Source organism: Symphalangus syndactylus, chromosome 1 (genome assembly GCF_028878055.3).
Source record: "Symphalangus syndactylus isolate Jambi chromosome 1, NHGRI_mSymSyn1-v2.1_pri, whole genome shotgun sequence".
NCBI lineage: Eukaryota > Metazoa > Chordata > Mammalia > Primates > Hylobatidae > Symphalangus > Symphalangus syndactylus.
The window spans coordinates 29,578,250-29,599,793 of NC_072423.2; the positions used below are offsets into that span (position 1 = coordinate 29,578,250).

At 38.0% G+C, this 21,544-nt stretch overlaps 1 protein-coding gene and 1 pseudogene across 5 annotated transcripts in view; both read right to left on the bottom strand.

Annotated features, from left to right (window-relative positions):
- The window catches only part of WDR7 (WD repeat domain 7), a 371,052-nt gene that overhangs the window by 45,271 nt on the left and 304,237 nt on the right, over window positions 1-21,544 (bottom strand). For all 5 annotated transcript variants that reach the window (XM_055298166.2, XM_055298151.2, XM_063641394.1 and 2 more), the window contains one exon: window positions 14,985-15,084. In XM_055298166.2, the coding sequence (XP_055154141.1) occupies window positions 14,985-15,084 (100 nt within the window). The remainder of the gene's footprint in view (window positions 1-14,984; window positions 15,085-21,544) is intronic.
- LOC129461845 (uncharacterized) lies at window positions 19,962-20,161 on the bottom strand (annotated as a pseudogene).

Sequence of the window (21,544 nt, forward strand, 5' to 3'; positions counted from 1 at the left end):
CATGTTGATTTCCTGCACCCATTAACTCGTCATTTAGCATTAGGTATATCTCCTAATGCTGTCCCTCCCCCCTACCCCCACCCCACAACAGTCCCCAGAATGTAATGTTCCCCTTCCTGTGTCCATGAGTTCTCATTGTTCAATTCCCACCTATGAGTGAGAACATGCGGTGTTTGGTTTTTTGTCCTTGCGATAGTTTACTGAGAATGATGTTTTCCAGTTTCATCCATGTCCCTACAAAGGACATGAACTCATCATTTTTTATGGCTGCATAGTATTCCATGGTGTGTATGTGCCACATTTTCTTAATCCAGTCTATCGTTGTTGGACATTTGGGTTGGTTCCAACTCTTTGCTATTGTGAATAGTGCCGCAATAAACATACGTGTGCATGTGTCTTTATAGCAGCATGATTTATAGACCTTTGGGTATATACCCAGTAATGGGATGGCTGGGTCAAATGGTATTTCTAGTTCTAGATCCCTGAAGAATCGCCACACTGACTTCCACAATGGTTGAACTAGTTTACAGTCCCACCAACAGTGTAAAAGTGTTCCTATTTCTCCACATCCTCTCCAGCACCTGTTGTTTCCTGCTTTTTTAATGATGGCCATTCTAACTGGTGTGAGATGGTATCTCACTGTGGTTTTGATTTGCATTTCTCTGATGGCCAGTGATGATGAGCATTTCTTCATGTGTTTTTTGGCTGCATAAATGTCTTCTTTTGAGAAGTGTCTGTTCATGTCCTTTGCCCACTTTTTGATGGCAAACTGAATCCTGCAGCACATCAAAAAGCTCATACACCATGATCAAGTGGGCTTCATCCCTGGGATGCAAGGCTGGTTCAACATATGCAAATCAATAAATGTAATCCAGCATATAAACAGAACCAAAGACAAAAACCACATGATTATCTCAATAGATGCAGAAAAGGCCTTTGACAAAATTCAACAACCCTTCATGCTAAAAACTCTCAATAAATTAGGTATTGATGGGACGTATCTCAAAATAATAAGAGCTATATACGACAAACCCACAGCCAATATCATACTGAATGGGCAAAAACTGGAAGCATTCCCTCTGAAAACTGGCACAAGACAGGGATGCCCTCTCTCACCACTCCTATTCAACATAGTGCTGGAAGTTCTGGCCACAGCAATCAGGCAGGAGAAGGAAATAAAGGGTATTCAATTAGGAAAAGAGGAAGTCAAACTGTCCCTGTTTGCAGATGACATGATTGTATATCTAGAAAATCCCATTGTCTCAGCCCAAAATCTCCTTAAGCTGATTAGCAACTTCAGCAAAGTCTCAGGATACAAAATCGGGTTTCTAAGAATACCACTGAGCTGCTCACCATACTACCTACCTCTGGATGCTTTGTTGTATGAAATAATAAATTAATTTAAAGCCTTTTTATGGCTATTACTTTGCAGATGAAATACCCTAATTATTAAATCTTTCTAACAATTCTATAATTCTTTTAAGAATTCCTGCCCATACCTAAACTAAATCTTTCCATTGTCTCATGTCAGTCTTTCCCATCAGTTTGTAGCACATCCTTTTTCTCACGATTCTCAGAAAATGCAGCTTTTGCTTCTGCATTATAGTATCAATTTCTATTTTTACTTAATGTATATATTTAACATGCTGTATTTTAAGGTTCATCAAAATCTGCTTGCTATTTGTCATGATTCTTACTCCTTTTCTTCACCCAGCCACCAGTGAAGTCAATGAAGTCCTGACCGACTGTGCTGGGATCATTCCCAAAGCCTCCAGGAGCAAACCTTCTTCAACTCAACCTCAACAGTGTGGACAACGACCTTCCAAAATTGAAGATCTGATTTTGTTGCTTCCCTGCTTCAAACTCTTCAAGTGGTTTCTCTGAACGTAACACCAGGCATTCAGCAGAGTATTAATTTATGCACTCAACTTCTGAAGTCAGTCACTAACAATTAAAAATTGGGAGATTTTAAAATAAAAATCCAGATTTTCAGCTTATCTTGAAAAATCTGAAGATCAGGCAACCCTAGGTCCACACTTTCACCTGGCACCAACTGATGGGATCTGAGGCACATCTGATTCCTCTACATAGAGCATGTGCCCTCTGGAGTGCCACAGTCTCCACTACTCTCAATTCCAATACTGAAGCAGAATATCACTTGGCATTTTGTTCAAGGCTTTACCTGTTGTTTTACAGATGGTAGAATTAAAAAAAATAAATTTCTGGGATGGTACTACCAAAAATGGAAAAACATAAAAAAAGAAGGCTGATCTTTTATTAATTTATGCCACCTTCTTCGTTCTGCAGGCATTGGTGTTTGTCACTGCTGACTCATGACACTCCAAACTATAAAGCAATCTGTCCAGGGGAGGCTTTCCATAATCTCATCCCTCCTAACCATTAGGCTTGTCCACCTCCTCCTCTATCACACTTTCACACTCCTTTGCAACCTTTGCTTCAGGCATAACAAAAATAAAAACCTTACAGTCCCTGGAATGCACCATCAGCTAAATGATTCTCTGTGCTTCTGTTGACACTTCATCCTCTCTCGGAAAAGTTTTCTTCTCCCATGTCTGCCCACAGAACACCTACTCAGGGGTCAAGTCAAATATTCCTTTGCCCCACTCCCCCCGAGACAGAGTCTTGCTCTGTCGCCCAGGCTGGAGTGCGGTGGCATGATCTCCGCTCACTGCAACCTCTGCCCCCCAGGTTCAAGCAATTCTCCTGCCTCAGCCTCCCGAGTAGCTGGGATTAGACGCCCGCCACCACGCCCAGCTAATTTTTGTATTTTTAGTAGATACGGGGTTTTCACTATGTTAGCCAGGGTGGTCTCAAACTCCTGACCCTGTGATCCGCCCGCCTCAGCCTCCCAAAGTGCTGGGATTACAGGTGTGAGCCACCACGCCCAGCCCAAACATCACCCTTCTGATGAACCTTTCCCTCTTCTTCTCCCCTCCACAGGATTCAGCCTGTCCTCTTCTGTGGACTGACACATTCTACTGTAGCACTGAAAAGCTTTATTGCACTTATTTGTTTCATCTTTGTCTTTCCTGCCAGATTGTAAATACCTTGCCCACCCAGGTAGTCGTTCCCTTTTGCATTTCATAGTGCCATGTCAACACTTCTAGATATCATATGTCGAAGGTATGATAACACAGTCTCTCTTAATTGACTTCCACTTTACTGACTCGTGGGGTTAACCAAGACTCTTATTCCCTCTGTCAAATATCCTAACTGGTGCCTAGCACATGAGCAATGCCTGTGGTTGGGAGGCTACTCTCTGATAATTCCACTCACTATTGCTCTAACTAGTTAAGCTCTATGACCTAGAGTTAACCAAAGCTGAATAACAGTAGTGTGTACCTGTAGTACCAGCTACTTGGGAGGATCACTTGAGTCCAGGAGTTCAGGGCTGTAGTGCACTATGATCATGCCTGTGAACAGCCACTGCACTCCAGCTTGGGCAACAAAGTGAGACTCCCATCTAAAAAAAAAAAAAAAAAAAAAGAAAAGAAAGGAAAAGGAAAAGGAAAGGACAGGACAGGACAAGACAAGGCAAGATGAGCTAATGCTAGTTGTGCTTGGCAATGCAGTCGGGTTACAATGCAGTCGGGATATACAATTCATACAATAAGAGTGGAAAGAGGGCTTTTAAAAAACATATGTACACACATGAAATTAGGTGTGAGATAACTGTAAAAGATTGGAAAAAACACAAAAATCTAGAATTATACTCTGAGAATGCTTTATAAGTATCTTTAATCTGTCAGTCCACTTAAACAGAAAATGGTATGTCTTAGCAAGAAAAATGTTCCAGAACTACAACCAATGGACCAACAATGGAGACAAGAGCCTTTGGTCCCACCATAAAAGAGATGGGAAATAAGATTATCTTCATAAAACTTAAAAGGAAATGGTTTAGGACATACATCATTTTATATGATCCTACACTTAAGCAACATTTTTGATGAAGTGACCGACTTCTGGGGCTGAGGTCCTGGATCCAGGGCTTTAATGGTACCAGGTATGTGCCTCTTCCTCTACTAGATTTGAGGTCTATCTGAAGTTCCATTTGAGACAGGACCTACCAAATCTTGACACAACCCTTGAAATCAGCATCAGCATCTCTTTACAACCTATCAGGAATGACAGACTCATATCCTCATTATATATGTTTTAGAACACTCATGAGTCATATTTGGTAAATAACTATCAAGATGCCAGGCCTTGTTCTAAATTCTTTATATACTCAGAGTGGATATAAAGAATATGAGGCAGTGAATCCAGAATGAATTTAATGTACTAGGACTCTTCTATCTAACATTTCCTAATTTTGTGGACTATATATATGTGGAATACACCCCCCCACACAATATGCATATATATTAGGCATTTATATTTATCTTTTTAGTGTTGAAGAGAAAAAGAGAATGGCTAGATGGGAAAGAATGGCATTAAGAAATATACAAAATAATGTGAATTTTTAATCAAAATAAATTTTAGCCTATCAAATGCTTTTGCAAGGATGTTGAAATGCTTATAATAACTGCTCAGTTTGTAAACAGTAGAACTCTCTGTCTCATCCCATTATAGATATTACAAGGGATATAATTTATTTTTTCTTGGTGCAAAATTCTTGAATACTGCCATTCAAAGTGTAACACAGATATAAGAAGTACTCATGGCCAGGCGCGGTGGCTCACGCCTGTAATCCCAGCACTTTGGTAGGCTGAGGTCGGCAGGTCACTTGATCACTTGAGGTCAGGAGTTTGAGACCAGCCTGGCCAACATGGTGAAACCCCGTCTCCGCTAAAAATACAAAGAAAAATTAGCTGGGTGTGGTGGCACACACCTGTAATCCCAGCTACATAGGCAGCTGAGGCAGGAGAATCCCTTGAACCCAGGAAACAGAGGTTGCAGTGAGCCGAGATTGCGCCACTGCACTCCAGCCTGGGTGACAGAGTAAGACTTTGTCTAAAAGCAAAACAAAACACAAAAAACAAAACAAAAAAAAACCAAGAAGTACTTGTGAGTGGTGGGATAAATAACAGAGAAATACTCCTCCACACAGTCAGTTAAAACTATTCTTTAAAAAATTTTAAATTTTCAGAATAAATGATGGTCTAATTTCAGGCATTGTTCTGGATATCTGTTTCTCTACCTAGAAGTTCTTCTCTAAATAGCATTTCACTTTTAAAACTAGTAGTTTGTTAGGCAATTCTTCAATGCAGTGTCAGGAAGCCATTGTCTTCTCCAACCATTCATCTTATGATCACCCCTGATGCCATATTTCTGGTTGTTGCTCCAAAATGTCACAGAAAACACCTGCCATAAAACCAGCTGCTGAAATAGAGCAGGAAGAAAATACCTAAAATGTCACTGTCTAAGTACTGTAGTCAATTCTCACTGCAATTTTTGCAATCACCACATAAGTGCCCTTGATGTATAAGCATTACAGACTTCTGCTCAGTGAAAACTGTGCCCGAAGCTCAAAATTCTGCCTCAAAGAAACATCAATCTTACTGTCCACAAGATCCCTAAGGTCCACTGCTCCTTCTAACTAGAAGTAAAATCTTTGTTATTTTTAGAGAGAAGAACACATTGTTTTCCAAACTTCCATTAATATAGGTGTGTTTGCTGACACTTCTATTTAGACTTGAATATCAGCTTTCTTTTGCTATCTAGTGTCTTAGAGTGCTTGACAGAATTAAATCTGTCATAGAAGAATACATGGGCTCATTTTCATTAAATGCTTTAAATCACACACTGAAGACATTTTCATACCTTGCTAAGCCCCCTTTCCCCAAAAATATAATTTTAGCTAACAGAAAATGTCAGCATTCAGTTATTTAATACTTTGCTAATACTACTGTAATAATACTCCTTCAGGAAGCCCTTCCTAACTAATCCTCCCTAGACCCTAAACAAATCTGGATTAGTGCTCTTCTTGCTTTCTTCCCTATCACTCCAGGCTGCCCTCCCTGAAAGGTTGTGCATGGCACTTCAATTATGGATTTATATCTGCCTACTATACCAAATTATGTTCCCTGAGGGTAGGAACAGTTCATACTTACTTTTTGATCTCTTGCCTATAATACAGTATCTGGCGCACATAAGAGCCATCATAAGTTTGTTTTATAAACAAAATGAATAATAAATCATGAATAAATGGAGAAACAATCTGTTGTCTAAGATGACAAATACAGGAGGCAAAACAGGCCAATAGTGGGGGTGTTCCTTTTTTTTTTTTTTTTTTTTGGAGACAGAATTTCGCTCCTTGCTCAGGCTGGAGTGCAGTGGTGCGATCTTGGCTCACTGCAAACTGCAACTTCCGCCTCCCGAGTTCAAGTGATTCTCCTGCCTCAGCCTCCTGAGTAGCTGGGATTACAGGCACCTGTCACCATGCCCAGCTAATTTTTGTATTTGTAGTAGAGATGGGGTTTCACCACGTTGGCCAGGCTGGTCTCGAACTCCCGACCTCAGGTGATCTGCCTGCCTTGGCCTCCCACAGTGCTGGGATTACTGGTGCAAGCCACTGAGCCCGGCTGGGAGTTCCATTTTTTATGAGAATACCCACAGTTCAAAAGTCTTTCCATTATTCACAGTTGCTTGTAAACTACTTGTGAAACAGCATCAGAGCATTCTGATAATAAAATGCACAAATCTTTTGACTTAGCAGTGCTCATCCAGAATTTACCCTAAAAAACCAAATATTCATAAAAGTTATATAAATAAGGATTTCTAGGGCAGTGAAACTATACTGGATGATACAATAATGGGTGAATACATGTCATTATACATTTGCCCACACCCATAGAATGCACAACACGGAGAGTGAACCCTAATGTACTCCTGGTGACAATGTGTCAGTATAAGTTCATCTGTTGTAACAAATGTCCCACTCGCGCAGGGGATGCTGATCATGGGGAAGGCTATGCATGCATGGGAGCAGAGGTATATGGAAAATCTCTGTGCCTTCTGCTGAATTTTGCAGTGAACCTAAAACTGTTCTAAAAAAGTCTGTTAAATAAATTTAATCACTTGACTCAGAAGGAGCCTAATATGGCAGTAATGTTAAAAGCAATATTTATTTTATAATACATTTTTTTAACATACTGAAGAACAAAATATCAGTAGGACAACAGATTAATGTGCTGGAAAAAAATCAGGATAGACAAAGTGACAATTATTAAGCACAGATGAATAAGGACAGATCAGTAAGTATAATCTTGAATGTCGTATTCATTCTACTACCAGTTCAAATAGTCCTGGGGGAAAAAAAACAGCAAAAAAAAAAAAAAATCCTAAGAAAGCAATTTCAACAGATCTAGCCAGTATGAAGCAGTGTATCCTACAGCAGGAGGGAACAGAATGGGGTGAGCTGATTTAGTCTTATTTAAACCGATGGTTAAATAATAATTAGGATAGCTAACATTTTCTGATATTTATTTTATATATATTTATAACACAATGCTAGAAGTGTTATTATGTCCATTTTATAGATGAAGAAATAAGTACAGGAGTTTAAGTGCCTTGCTCGAAGCCACAAAACTAAGAAGAAGCTGAGGAAGGACTTGAATTCAGGCAGCTCAGTTTCAGAATCTACTCTATTAACTACGCAACTACACTGCCTTCTCTAGTAAGAAAGAGGAAATAAATGGCCTAGTAATTGAATTTAGAGATCACATTAAGTTTGGCATAGTATAAACACCAACAATAAAATAATTATTTTGAGCAACAAATATGAATACAAATAAAGAGCCTGAGAGGGCTGTGTAACTTACAACGGGTATAAGTAATACAAAGGGCAGGCAAAATTAATTTCAATAGAAGCATTAATGAAAACATTAACAAACACAGAGCCAACACTCATTATTTTAATGTGGACTGTCTTCAGCATTTTTGTTTGCCAGGAGTGCTTCACCTATTAGTATACAGTAACTGTATTTACTTGGTGAGACATTTCAATATCATATAAAGATAAACGTAACTGGAACCAGGCATCTCCTGAAATCCTTACTGTGTTTGTAATAAATCATCCAACAGATATTTCTGAATGCTTCCTGTGTAACCTGGGAAAGGAGGATAGGGAATGATAGCGAATGGGGTTATTGAATGAAACAGCTCATAGGAAGAGGGGATTATGTATGATGATCAAAACCAGAATCTCAAAGGTCTTGAGGAAAGGCCAAGAGCCTAATTTAGGCTGTCAGCAGAGAGAAAAGGTAGATTTCAGGTATACCATTAAAGAAAAGTTAACTGAACTCAGTAACTGGATATGGACAGGTGAAGGAGAGGCAACATAACTTGTGGTACCATATTATTATGCCAGTTACAGGAAAAGGCAGGTTAGAAAGGATGCTGGTGGAAAGTATGGGCTAGAGAGATTGTCTGACACATCGAATTTGAGACAAAAGATATCCAAATGGAAATGTCTAGCAGACTATTAAAAGTCATGGAGCTGGAGTTTAGGTGGGGCCCTGGCTAGAGACCTGATTTGTCTTCCCTGATTACAGGGAATAATCAGTATCAATAATAATGTATGGATTTTCAGCCAAAGTCAGGAAAAAGAATAGATGAAAGGAGAAATCTGTACCCTGGGCAGTAGAGTGATAAGAATTAACATTAAAGTCCTCTAAGAGATTAGGAAATCCAGTAAATGAGATAGTTGCAAACCAAGGCAGGTGACAACGCTATGGAAGTTAAGAGAAGATAGAATTTGAGAGAGAGGGAAGTCAGTTGTATTAAGCCATGCCAAGGAGGTGTGTGGTTTCAGTGGCTCGGTAAAGGTGGAAGCTAGAAGGCGTGGGATGGAGGGGGTGCTGTAGGCTGCGTGACAAGGCACATGTTAACATTCCAGAATTTACCTCCTGCTCTATACGGGATTACAGTTAGACCACAGTTGCCACAGTTCTGTAGATATCATCAATCTTTGCTTCTATTTTATTTCTTTCATTATCTGGCCTATGTCAGGCCTGTAATGGTTTAATACAGAAATATAGATAGATCTTTTATGACTCATAAGAAAGGTTTTTCTATGCTTTTTCTGAAAAGATATCCTATTCTCTCTATACAGAAACAACAATTTGATGACGTGATTCTGAAATACTGAAATATAACTATACCCAAATTAATATATTTGATATAATTACAGCACAGTTTGTTTTAGTTTACTATGTCATATTATATTTTTAAAGTTTTTTTTTATTCTAAAGCCTCAGAGTTTTTTAGTTGAACAACATGCATTGTGTTGTGCATCTACGATGTACCAGGCACTAGACAACAGGAAGCTTTAAGAACAGGTTCTTTAAGGAACTTAAAACTTTTCAATAGTAAAGTTATTTTAATAATTTGATATAGAGAAGTCTTCAGCTACACTTTCTTTCTCTATACATCATTGCTTTTTTTTGGTAGCCCTTCACCAAAGCATGAGAAGAAAGTACATGCCTACATCTACCAGAGTGGATGACGCCTCCAAGTGACACAGTACAGTCTGTCCGTGGTTTTCTCACCCTTGGATTCAGTCAACTGCTGACGGAAAATACTTGGAGGCAAAATGGATGGCTGCATCTGCATTTAATGTATACAGACTTTTTTTTTTGTCATTATTCCCTAACCAATACAGTGTAACTATTTATATAACATTTACATTGTATTTGATGTTATAAGTAATCTAGAGGTGATTTAAAGTATATGAGAAGATGTGCTTTTGTTATATGTAAATGCCTCACCATTTTATATCAGGGACTTGAGCATCCATGGATTTTGGTATCCCAGGGTGGCCCAGAGTCAATTCCCTGTGGATACTCCACCGAGGGATGACTGTACAAACTTCACTGAGGGATGACTGTTCAAACTTCACGAGGAAAGCTAGTTAACCTGAGCCTAAGAGAATCTTGCAAAGAGCGAGCAGTTATTACAAAGAATGCATTCAAAAAGGATTGGAAATCAGTGAGATATGATATCAAGTCTGCCAAACCAAAGGCAAATATTGCTAGAGGGAAGATTTTCATTGCTGACTTAACCAAACACATGCCTGGATCACTAAGGAGTCAGGGACCCTAATTCATCTGCTTAGCAAGAGCACAGCCTATCCACAAAATTTAAGCACTTCTTCATAGGGAGTTAGATACTTTAAAAAAAAATTAAGTAAAATTCCAGTCAGGTATATTCCTAACTTGCTGGCAGTTCCCAAGTAAAAGTGCAGTCAGCAGCACAGCAGGACCTTAACTACTGAATTGCATCAAAGTTTCTGATCTCCATAATCAGTGGACTCAGCTACCACCACAGGCAAGAACAGCCTGCAGAAAGGAAACCTTCACATGGCCTAAGGCAGTGCTGCTTCAACTTTTCCACCCAAGTGCTCCCTGTTGAGCAGGGTGAATTCCTAGCCCTAGCACCTACAAAAGCCTATATGTCTCCAGTTTCATCTGTAAAATTCCCTACAATTAATGGAATTGTAATGCAATATATTTCCAATTTTATTTTAATACAATAATGGCCAACACTTACCGAATGCCAACTACTTGGCTGGTGCTGGCTAAGAATTTTACCTAAGTTACCACACTGACTTCTCATACAGACTCTCTCCTTTGACCAAAACCTTCATCAGGCTCCTCTGAGTTCCCTGCCTGACTAGGCCTGAACTTGGGCTTCCCTCTCTGTCCTTCTTGAATCCAGTTTGAACAAGAACCCTAAGTCAGTTAGAAGGAAATCTCCCTCCCTGGGCATCTGATCACACCTCCAATATCTTAATCCCCTGGCCTGCTTTCAGCAAGAATCCTGTCTAGTCAGCTTAGCCAGAAACCCCGTATCCTTGATGTTTCTTTGTAATACCGTTGACTCTTGAAGAATGCAGGGGGGTAAGGGGTGCCGACTCCCGCAGAAAGTCAACATGTAACTTTTGACTTTCCCCAAATTTGACTACTACTTATAGAGTACTAGAAGCCTTAACCGATAACATAAACAGTCATTTCACACATATTTTGTATGTTATATGTGTTATATACTGTATTCTTACAATTAAGCTAGAGAAAAGAAAATGTTAAAATCATAAGGCAGAGAAAATCTATTTACTCTTCATCAAGTGGAAATGTATCATCATAAAGGCCTTCATCCTCCTCATCTTCATGTTGAATAGGTAGAGGAGGAGGATGAAGAAGAGGCGTTGGTCTTGCTATCTCAGGGGTAGCAGAGGCAGAAGAGGTGAAGGAGGTGTAAGAGGGGGCAGGAGAGGCAAGGCACACTTGACATAACTTTTATTGAAAAAAATCCACATATAGGTGAACCCGCACAGTCCAAACCCTTGTTCAAGGGTCAACTGCAATTTTCCATGCACTGACCCCACCCTGCTCCTTGGTTATAAATCCCCAATTGTCCCTGTAGGAGCTGGAGTCTCTCCCTCACTGCGAGACCCCGTTGTAGTGGTCACTATGCCCACCACCATGTCCGCCTTTGATAAAGTCTGCTTCACCATGTTTGTTAACAAGTGTGTAGATACATTTCTCTTTAACACTTCTAACAATAATAGACATTTCTGTTACCATTTTACAAATCAGGAAGCTTCAGCTTGCAGAAGTTAATAAACTTTTCCAAGGATACAGTTAATTATATTAACCTTATATCAATATAATTATATTAATAATCATTAACATAGAGATGGAGTTCAACTCCACACCAATTTCTAGTTATCCGTATCCTCTATATTATACTATAATGTTTTAAACCACTTTTAAATTAGTTGACTCTTCCTCCTCAATTATTTCAGGTAGGGGTTAGCAAACCCTTTCTGTAAAGGGCCAGATGATATTTTCGGCTTGTGGACCACAAAACAGTTTTTGCCAGTGACAACTACCCAATTCTGCCATTGTACTAGACAATATATAAACGAATGTATGTGCCTGTGTTCGAATAAAACTTTATTTACCAAAACAAGTGGCAGGCTAGCTTCGGGCCATAGTTTGTCAACCATTGATATAAGGACAATTCATGTTTCAGACCAACATGTCATATTTATCCTGTGGTTTTGCATAATCTGTTTGGGAATAACAGATCTAAAACAAAAAAACAGATTTAAAAAAAAGGCAGAAGTCAATACCAAAAGGTAAGGGAGAGGGATTTAATTTTTCCCTTATCTTTTACCAACCAATCTCACAATGACAACAGAGGACATATATGACCCTTCAGTCTCTCAGTCATGGGTTCTCTGACCCCACTGGGCCTCTTCTCAGCCTCAGGATCCTTTCTTTCCCTTCAGTGTGATTCCCCCCATCTAAGTGATCATGTCTTATTTTTCCATCCAACTGGGACCATACCCCTACAGCCAAGTGAATTTTCTAGTTATCCCTTTATATGTATTTTTATGTGATATCTCTGTGTCTTTGTTCATGCTAAAAAAAATTGTCCCACATCCTCTGTTAACTGATTCCAACAGATTATTTAAGAAATGCTTCATTGCATTCTTAGTTCAAAATGATCCTTTGATTCACCTATAATACATCATGTCTAAACATGCTACCCATACTATGAATTTTGTTTCAAATGTTGGCTCATTTTTTTTCCAAATATTATAATGCTAGTAAAATAAAAGAATTAAGAGAATACCTTAAGAGTTCAGTGTCGCTGGATATAACTGGTAACTGACAAAAGTAATGATTGACGTTACAGATTTAGCTTTGTTTTCATGTTGTGAATGATGAGACGAAGGTGCAGCCTTCCCTTTCATACGGAAGTGGAAGTTAAAAGTTATTCAATAATTTGGGTTGGTAACTTTGGGTATCAAAATCAAGAAGATGAGGTAGGAAAAAATTATGGGGACACTAAAATGTCTAAATAGGCTGGACGTGGTAGCTCGCGCCTGTAGTCCCAGCACTTCGGGAGGCTGACGTGGGCGGATCACTTGAGGTCATGAGTTTGAGACCAGCCTGGCCAACATGGTGAGACCCCATCTCTACTAAAAATATAAAAAAATTAGCTGGGTGTGGTGGTGTGCACTTGTAATCCCAGCTACTTGGGAGGCTGAAGTGAGAATCACTTGAACTGAGAATAGCTTGAACCCTCAAGGAAGAGGTTGCAGTGAGCCAAGATCATGCCACTGTACTCTAGCCTGGGGAACAGAGAGACACTCCATGTCAAAAACAAAACAAAGATAAGATGCATAAATATACTAAAATGATATACATAAAATGGACTATGAATGACATTACATATTCGTGTTAAGAAAGAATGTCTTTTTGATAAGTGTTTCTCAAGTATTTTAATTGAAAAAGGTAAGATATTCAAAATATTTTTTTTTTTTGCATGTTACCAAGATCTTCACTGAGACCACCTAGTAGGAAGAAAAATAAAGAAATGTATCCTGAAGTACAACTTGGTCCTTTCTCATTAATTCTTCTTAATAGCTGTTGTTCTCTCACTCATCTTGGGGTCGCCTCACAGTGCTCACACCGCCTCACTTTTCCTCTGCTGATGGCAGTTGTGTCTTATGTGGTAACAAAGAGTCCTCTCTGTGATTTCCTCACTTCATTTTTAAAGAAGCCTGACAAGGTCGCCTTGTTCTTTTTTTTTTTTTTTTTCTTTACCTAGTAGATGCTTGTGGTTTACTTCTCTCAAATTTACTAGCAGCAATATACTCCAGTTTTAAAAACTGTCTTAACAAAAGAGAGTCTGAAAATGCTATCTGAAGAACCTGTCTCTCTTATGAAAGGATCCTATAAACAACATGCAATTTAACTTTTAAACAACTATTCAGAGTGTTTTCATTGTTCTCAGTGAGGGCCCACAGTAGAAGAATATGGTGGGGAGTTAATGTCTTTAAAAAATCACAAACAAAATTTGACAGTTAAACAAATATGGCAATAGTGCACACTTGATGCACTCCCAGAAAATGCACAATGCACATTCACACATTAGAGACTTTGAGAAGGTCTGAACAAAGAAAGCTGTTTAACATTCCAACAGTATCCCCTAAACTTGTCTGACCCCTGAAATTTTTACCCCCAACACCTGAACACCTGTTACCATCTCTTAGAACTACTTCATGGAAAAAGCCAGACAAGCTTTTAGATAATTAATTAATAGTTCATTAAATTTAAGAGACAGTATAACATTTTAGCTGCATCCTTATGAATTTCTTCCTATCCTTCTGGAAATTCCTAATACGATAATATGGTTGAATATATCCACATTAATAAAATGCTACAAAGAAATATAAGAAGCTATGACTTGGAACTATTTACCACTGCAACATTATAAATTTACCATGATCATGGTGGAGCCTAACCCCAATTTTGTGAAGTAACAGTGCAACTCTTGGATAAAGTGATTTAAGGCTATGTTTCAATTCCTTTATATCTAAAGTGGGGTCAGATTTGCCCTCTCTTCCCAACTGGTATATATTGAGAATCAGGTGATCAAGATCAGGAACAAAATCAATTAATTTTTCATAAATACTGAAGTGTTATAGAAGCATAAAGAGTGTTATAAAAGTATAAAAAGTATTATTTCAAGTACAGCATCTATTTCCTTTTCATAGAACTATAATAAATGCTGTTGTGATTTCTTCTTTTTTGAACTGAGTAGATCACTGTTTTACAATTGTGAAATACCTCATTTTCCTTAGAGAAAATTAATTTTGTTCAATCATTATATCATAATAACATATCAAACTTTTCAGAAAACACATGGCAAAAATAAGATCAGAAAACTCGGTTTAAAATAAGAAAAGACGTATTGCAAAATAGTTTCTTAGCAGTGCCACTTTACTCTGGGCTCTCTTATGAATTCTTCTGTGGCAACCCTTCAGTCTCAGTGAATGAAGACAGTAGGGCTCTATATTCTGTGCGTCCTTCATTAAACTATTGATCCCTTTAGCATTATCCATAATGTTCCAGCAGCTCAGCACGTCAACTGGTGAAGTGCTAGTCTCTCTCTCCTCTCAATAACTTCCACGCTTTATGGAGAGGAAGTCACAATGATTTATTTACCTGACATTTTCCAGTCCGGATGTCGTACAGGGCCACTGAACCATGGCGAGCTCCAACTGCTATTCTGTGATTCCGCTCATAATAGCTGACCATGTAGAACCTGAGTTGAACATTTCAACAACAAAAACAAAAACAAGAAGCCAGGTGAGATGACCTGCACTTGGAAGTGGATGGCAACATTTCAGAGGTTAAAGCTAGCTCTGACATATATTTTGAAATAAATATATCAATAATAAATACATTATGATTTTTCAAAAATGTTTCATTTTAGTAATTCTTGAAAATTAACTGAAAGAAAAATGATGTAGAATATCACTTTGGCCTCTTAATAATTATTTTCAACAGAAACAACTTACAATCACAAGCACCCTTGAATTTTTGAAATAAGAAATAAGGGCCAAATACAAAAAAATTAAATATGAAAATCCAGTTTTGCTACAGTGACTACTATGTAAATATTTCCATTTCAGCAGAAATGGAAAAGATGAAAAGGCTTACATATTCCATGTAATTATGTTCTCCTGGTTTATTATAGTATTAAAGAGTAAAATATACTTTCTGGCAGAACAATCATAAAAAGACTACATAAAATTTATGCCTAAGTTCATATCAGTAATTTAGAATAAAATTAGAAAACTATCCACCAGAAAAAGTTATCCTGTCAAGTTCCCTTGATTTCCCATGTTTACCAGCTTATCTAATGATAGCCGTGGCTTTTAGCAATGTGAATAAGCATATTTGGTACTTATATTGTATTGCATAAGAACAGGATTTAGCAAGGATGGTTTGAAGATTGTAAGAGAGTGATTTATTACTTATTTTTATTTTTCCAGATTAATTTTCATGATGAGGTTAAGTATTTGAACTCCTTGTCTGTGCCTTGCCATACTGATTTCACATCTACATGGCTAAGGCCTGAAGGTAAGAATAAAAATTATGAGAAGTATAAATAAGGTATCATTTTATATCTGCGAATAGTTTCAAATATACCTTCCCATTATCTAGTCCTATTGTCTCAGTGTGAGTTGCCCAGATGAACAAGTGGCCTACCCTAAATATTTAGGAGGATTTTGCATCAATTCTATTACACATTCCTTGTCTTTTCCCCTTGGGTTCCATAATACCAAACTAACTGTTCTGTTAATATTTATATTTTATAAGGGCGGAGGGGGAGGCAAAACATGACAGAAAAAAAATCTCATTTCTCTAATGCTTTCTCGAGGTAGATATACCAGGGCATGGGACAGTATTTCTGATATTCTAGTAACAGAGGCTGAGAGAGACAAGATATTTGAATGTGGGAACATTCTGAAACCAGGGATATTCTGACAAAGCCATTTGGCATTATCAGACACTATGACATTCGTATATATTTCATAAATCTGGAAAACAAACCATTAAATTTTTAAACTTTTGTTACTTATTACCAAGTAATACACTGAACAATATTTTTGTCCCAACCCTAAGCCCCACTGAATAACCAACCTCCTCCCCTTTAGTGGAAGGTTAATGCTCAATTTTTTTTAACTTTTAGTAACAGGAAGGAAACCACTTTAGTGTGTCCTGCTGGGTGGATTTTCTGTGCTCATGAATGGCACTGTCCTCTTTGTACATTGGTTTGAGAGAAGGAAGGATACAGAAAGCTCCTAAAACATATGAAGCTTCCCCGGCTACTAAGTGGTTAGGAAAAAGCTAGTTTCTCAAAGCTTTTCTCGTCCAAAGAATATTACTCTACCTTAAGAGGAAGAGTGGGAATCAGCATTCAAAACCTACCATTCTCACACTTGAAAATGAAAATGATTTAGAAGAGTTTAAAAAATATTTACTGTTTTGTTACTCAATAATTACAGCAGTCTAAGTATTGGGCATCACTGTGCCTATATCTACATCTATACACATATACCCATGAATAATTTATGTCCTATTATGGTACATAGAATATAATATCTAACAAATGTTTTAGCAAATATTTATTCTGTGCAGGTTAATAGGCACAGGAAAATATAATTTGCAGTGGTATTTTGTTTTACCTATTATTTGCACAAATTTAACAACTATATTGCCAACATCCTTTTGCAAAACTGAAAATAATTACCCCCAAAATAACCCTCTTCAAAACAATACATTGGTAAAATATACTTGTGTTGACAAAATCTTACGTAGTGAAGCTAGAATCTGAAGAGGTTTTGTTACATTGCCCATTTCCTATGCTCTGGATATCAAACTCATCCTTCTATATCATCCACAAACACCATTATTTATGGGAGAAAGAAAGATCAAATCTATTCTTGGAATCAAATCTTTACTCTGCCTGAAAGGACCATAATATATTACAGGTCTGCATTTTTCATTCTTTGGAATTTACTACTGGACTAATACTTGTAAACAGTAACTTAAAGAATTCTGGACAGTGAAGGTCTTAAGGCATGATTTAATCTTAGGATTTCTTGTTAAACTTTTTATTTCTTTAGCAGTGGCTCTCTTAACAGAAGAAATCAGTGGTATGTATGCAGTCACTTCCCAAGTATCCACTATGGGAACCAGCTGCAGTGAACCAATCCCTGCTGAGGCTTCCAGAGCCCACCATCCTCCTGGTCTGCTCTTTCCTGGAGCCAGTCCTCCATGTAGGGTCTGTCAAGATGAAGGATGGTAAGATACGCATTACTTGCTCCCTGCCCTGAAGGGATCAATGGATTGAAGAGAAGGGTCCGTTATAGTTTTTAAAGCTGCACTTTTCTAATCTTGACTGGATCCTGCATGACCAGATTTTTCCTAAGGGATGAAAATTCCTATAAGATTTGGGGGTTTCAGAGTGTTATTGTGTGCTGAGCCTTCTGGAAATGGTGTCTTGGTCTCCAGTTCACTGTGTTGATAACACATCACTTAGGCAGTTGGCCATGACCTGGCAAGAACCATTTTTATATTCATGTTTGAACAACAGTTCTCCTCTGCTAGGCGGACCACAAGGCAACTGTGAAGCCAGAGAGCACATCACCACTCAAGTCAGTGAAAGAAGAATAAAACGGAAGTGGGTAATGATGTAACGTATATTTCTTGCTGGAGCTGAGGTGGTCATCATCCAACATGTTGAAAGTCACTGATCTCCATGCTTTCATCATTGTCCGCATGCAGTCAGAGTAACTTTTCAACAATAAATCACCTCCCTTCTGTTCACAGCCCTGTTCATGCTGCTCTAGTCACAGTGACCTCCTTGCAATTTCTTGAATATGACAAAAGGGTTCCCATTTGTGGGTTTTGACAGTTGCTGCTCCCTCTGCTTGAAACTCTCATCAGCCTGTTAACCGCCATTGCTCATGCCCTCACTTCATTCACATCTCTGTTCCAAAGTTATCTTGACAAAGGAGGCTTTTATGGGGCACCTTGTTTAACGCAACAGCATTTTACCCATTACTTTTAACCCAATATCCTACTTTTTCTTTATTATGCCCATCACCATTGAGATATTAAACAATGATTTTTATTTATTGCTTTTTATCCTCCATCTGTGACTTTGTGTTTTGCATGAATACATAAATATGGTCCAAGCAAGTAGGATGCAACAGTAAGTAAAGTTTGAAACATTACACTTACCCATTATCCAGTGTATAATCTATGCTAAACATGGATTTTTATGACCAATGAATATTTTATAGGGTCTAAAATAATAATTGAGATGAACAACAAAGGAAACAAAAACTGTCCAAAAATGGCAGAAATCAAGAAATGGGCTCTCCCATGACCCTTCTAGAAATGTATTTTCAAGGGAAACAAGCAATTGTAGATTTACAAGAAGGTATCATAAAGGATCCTGGAGTCTGGGTACCTTAGCATGAGACTGACAGTTACATAATAAAAAATATGTAATTATATATTAGGGAATTAGAAAAGATTGCATGAGCTGAAATTCAAAAAGGTAAATACAAATAGTCTAAATAATAATATACATAATAAAATAATTTTCAATATAAATGTTGTCCTGAAAAAAAAATGACTCTAAGAATTTGCCAAAGATTTATATTAGCACACATAAATTTCAATAAAAATGCTACCATTTTGATGCCATTATTGAAATAGGGCAAAACATAATTAAAAGATTCATATATCAATCATCATTAACTATTACTAGAACAGGTTATTGTGGAGGAGTGATACAATCCAGTTCTTCCAAGATGTATTTGTGACTTCAACTATTGAGGAGCAACCCACAGTGGGGTGTACAAAACGCTGGAGAGGGATGGTTTGAGTTTGAAACACAAATATGAACTGAGTCTACTCTGGCACAGCAAATCACTTTGAAGCACACCATGTTGCTTGGGAGTTTGCCAAACACTCAGTACCTGCGTTTCTAAATAACTTTGGCACTCCCTATTTATACTTTCCCTTGGATTGATGAACTTTTAATCTTTATCAAAAATGGCCCGCAAATAAGAGAAAATGTGTGAAATTTAAAAGTTAATTTGAAAAAAGAAATAGAAAACATGCAACTCTCAGCAGAACTAGGACTTGAGAGAAAGATGGAAACCTGTAAAATCACTTTAACTATGACTTCAGCAATTTGCAAGGATCTCAGGATGTTAAGTTACTGCTGTATATCACTTCTCCTTGAACGTTAGAATGCAACAAGAAACACTCTTCAATTAATCCAAGATTAACCTCCAGCTTCACATGAAACCATCTTAAATCTAAGCGTACACAAAAGAGAATATAGGGAATACAACTATCTTTTTTTCCCAAAATAATACCACAACGACTACTATGTGCAGCTAACATTTACTGAGTATTATGTATCAGGCACTGTCCTAAGTATCTGTATATGTATTTTCAAAAGTAACCGAGGTATTATGAGCAATTCTTATTGAGTTGTTTTTAGGAATTCTTAACATTGATTTAAAATGTTTCACACCCACTAACAGTAACTACTCTTAACTATTTACTGGATCTGGATCTTCTGAGAGCTTTTTCTACCTTTTTTTTTTCCCCATTCAGACTGCATCCTCTCCCTCTTACTCTTGCAGAGGAAGAGAAGAACCATCAGTAATAGCAAAGCACAGTTGAAGGGAAGCAACACGCTCAGGGGAGGACGCTGCGCCTCCTCTTTGTGATTTCTGCTGCTCTACACGTTCAGAGCAATTTCTCTAGTAACGAACTATAGAAATGATCCCTGAAAGTATATTCTCTAACCTTTAATACAAAAGTGATGTACACACTACACATACTTTTCCGCAACTTCGCTTTCTTCATGGGATGGTCCTCTCATGTAAGCACACATGGATCTCATGTCATTCTTGCTCACATCTGCACTGTAGTTCTGTGTATGTACATTATATTATTTAACCATTCTTTTTCTGATGGGAACTTAGGTTATACTGTACACGGATCCTTGTATACCTAGGTATTTTTGTAGTCACCAAAGCTGCATCAAAGCATATGGTAAATTTTAAATTTTAGTAGACAATGCAAAATTGCCTTCACTTTTCACTAAAAGAATGTTCCTACTTGGTATTACCAAAGTTCATACTTTTTTGCCAATAAGAGGAAAAAAAGTATCACATTTTTGTTTTAATTTACACAAAGTGACTTTTTAGATTGATCCACTTGGTTACAGTCTGCAGGATATGCATGTAGGTTACATTCTTAATGTAAAGAAAAATCATTTAAAATCGAATCAACTGCATGGTGCATCCCTTTATTCATCATGCATACTGGATGGGAAAGGAAATACCTATGAGGTATTCCCAATAAACCACAGGAAAGATTTGATTACACAACACAGGCAAGCTGGTTCTGCAGGAAAGAACAACAGGACTTCTACAGTGGAGCAATGTACATGTCACTTTGACCCCAAGAAGGTACCAGTGACAACCAACTACCTCAACCTCCTTGGCTAGACAGGACAAGATGCCAAAGAGCTCTTTCAGGGCCACAAACTTGAGGAGCTCAGCCTAAAAGATTCAAGGGTAGGTTCTCAGAGAATTGGTCAAAAGCCCTCACGGATGCCACAGCCACAATCAAAGGGGACAGTTTTGTTCAGGAAGAGGCACTTTCTAGAACATGTTTGTATACACCCTCCAGAATTTCAGGCTGCCATGCTGCTAATGTTTGAAAGGTTCATAGACAGCAAGGTGGCTTTGGTGAAGGCATCAGCTCAGGGCGAGCTGTGTTGTTAGTTTTTGGGGCTATGAACGGTGGAGGGTGGGGCAATGTTTTCCAGAAATGCATCATTCCTGTGGAGAGCACTAGTTCAAAAAACCAAATGAAATGTCTCTTATTCTGGGATGGTGACGGTCACTGGAGAATTCCATTTGAGAGTCACTACTTCCCAATCAGGGTTTTGCACACTGTAAATAGTCAATAAGTATTTCCTGCTGAGTAGTTCGTTTCCCTCGGAAAAACTTGCCACAAGCACACTGTAGCTGGCATATTACAAGCAAGATCAAAAATGTTTCCTGGGCTATCCAGGCATCAGAAATCCTGTGAAGAAAAATGGCATGTACATCTAGGGTTTGAGGTACAATGGCTGAGAAACAGGTTCCTTATCGCCTGGATCTATACTTACTAAT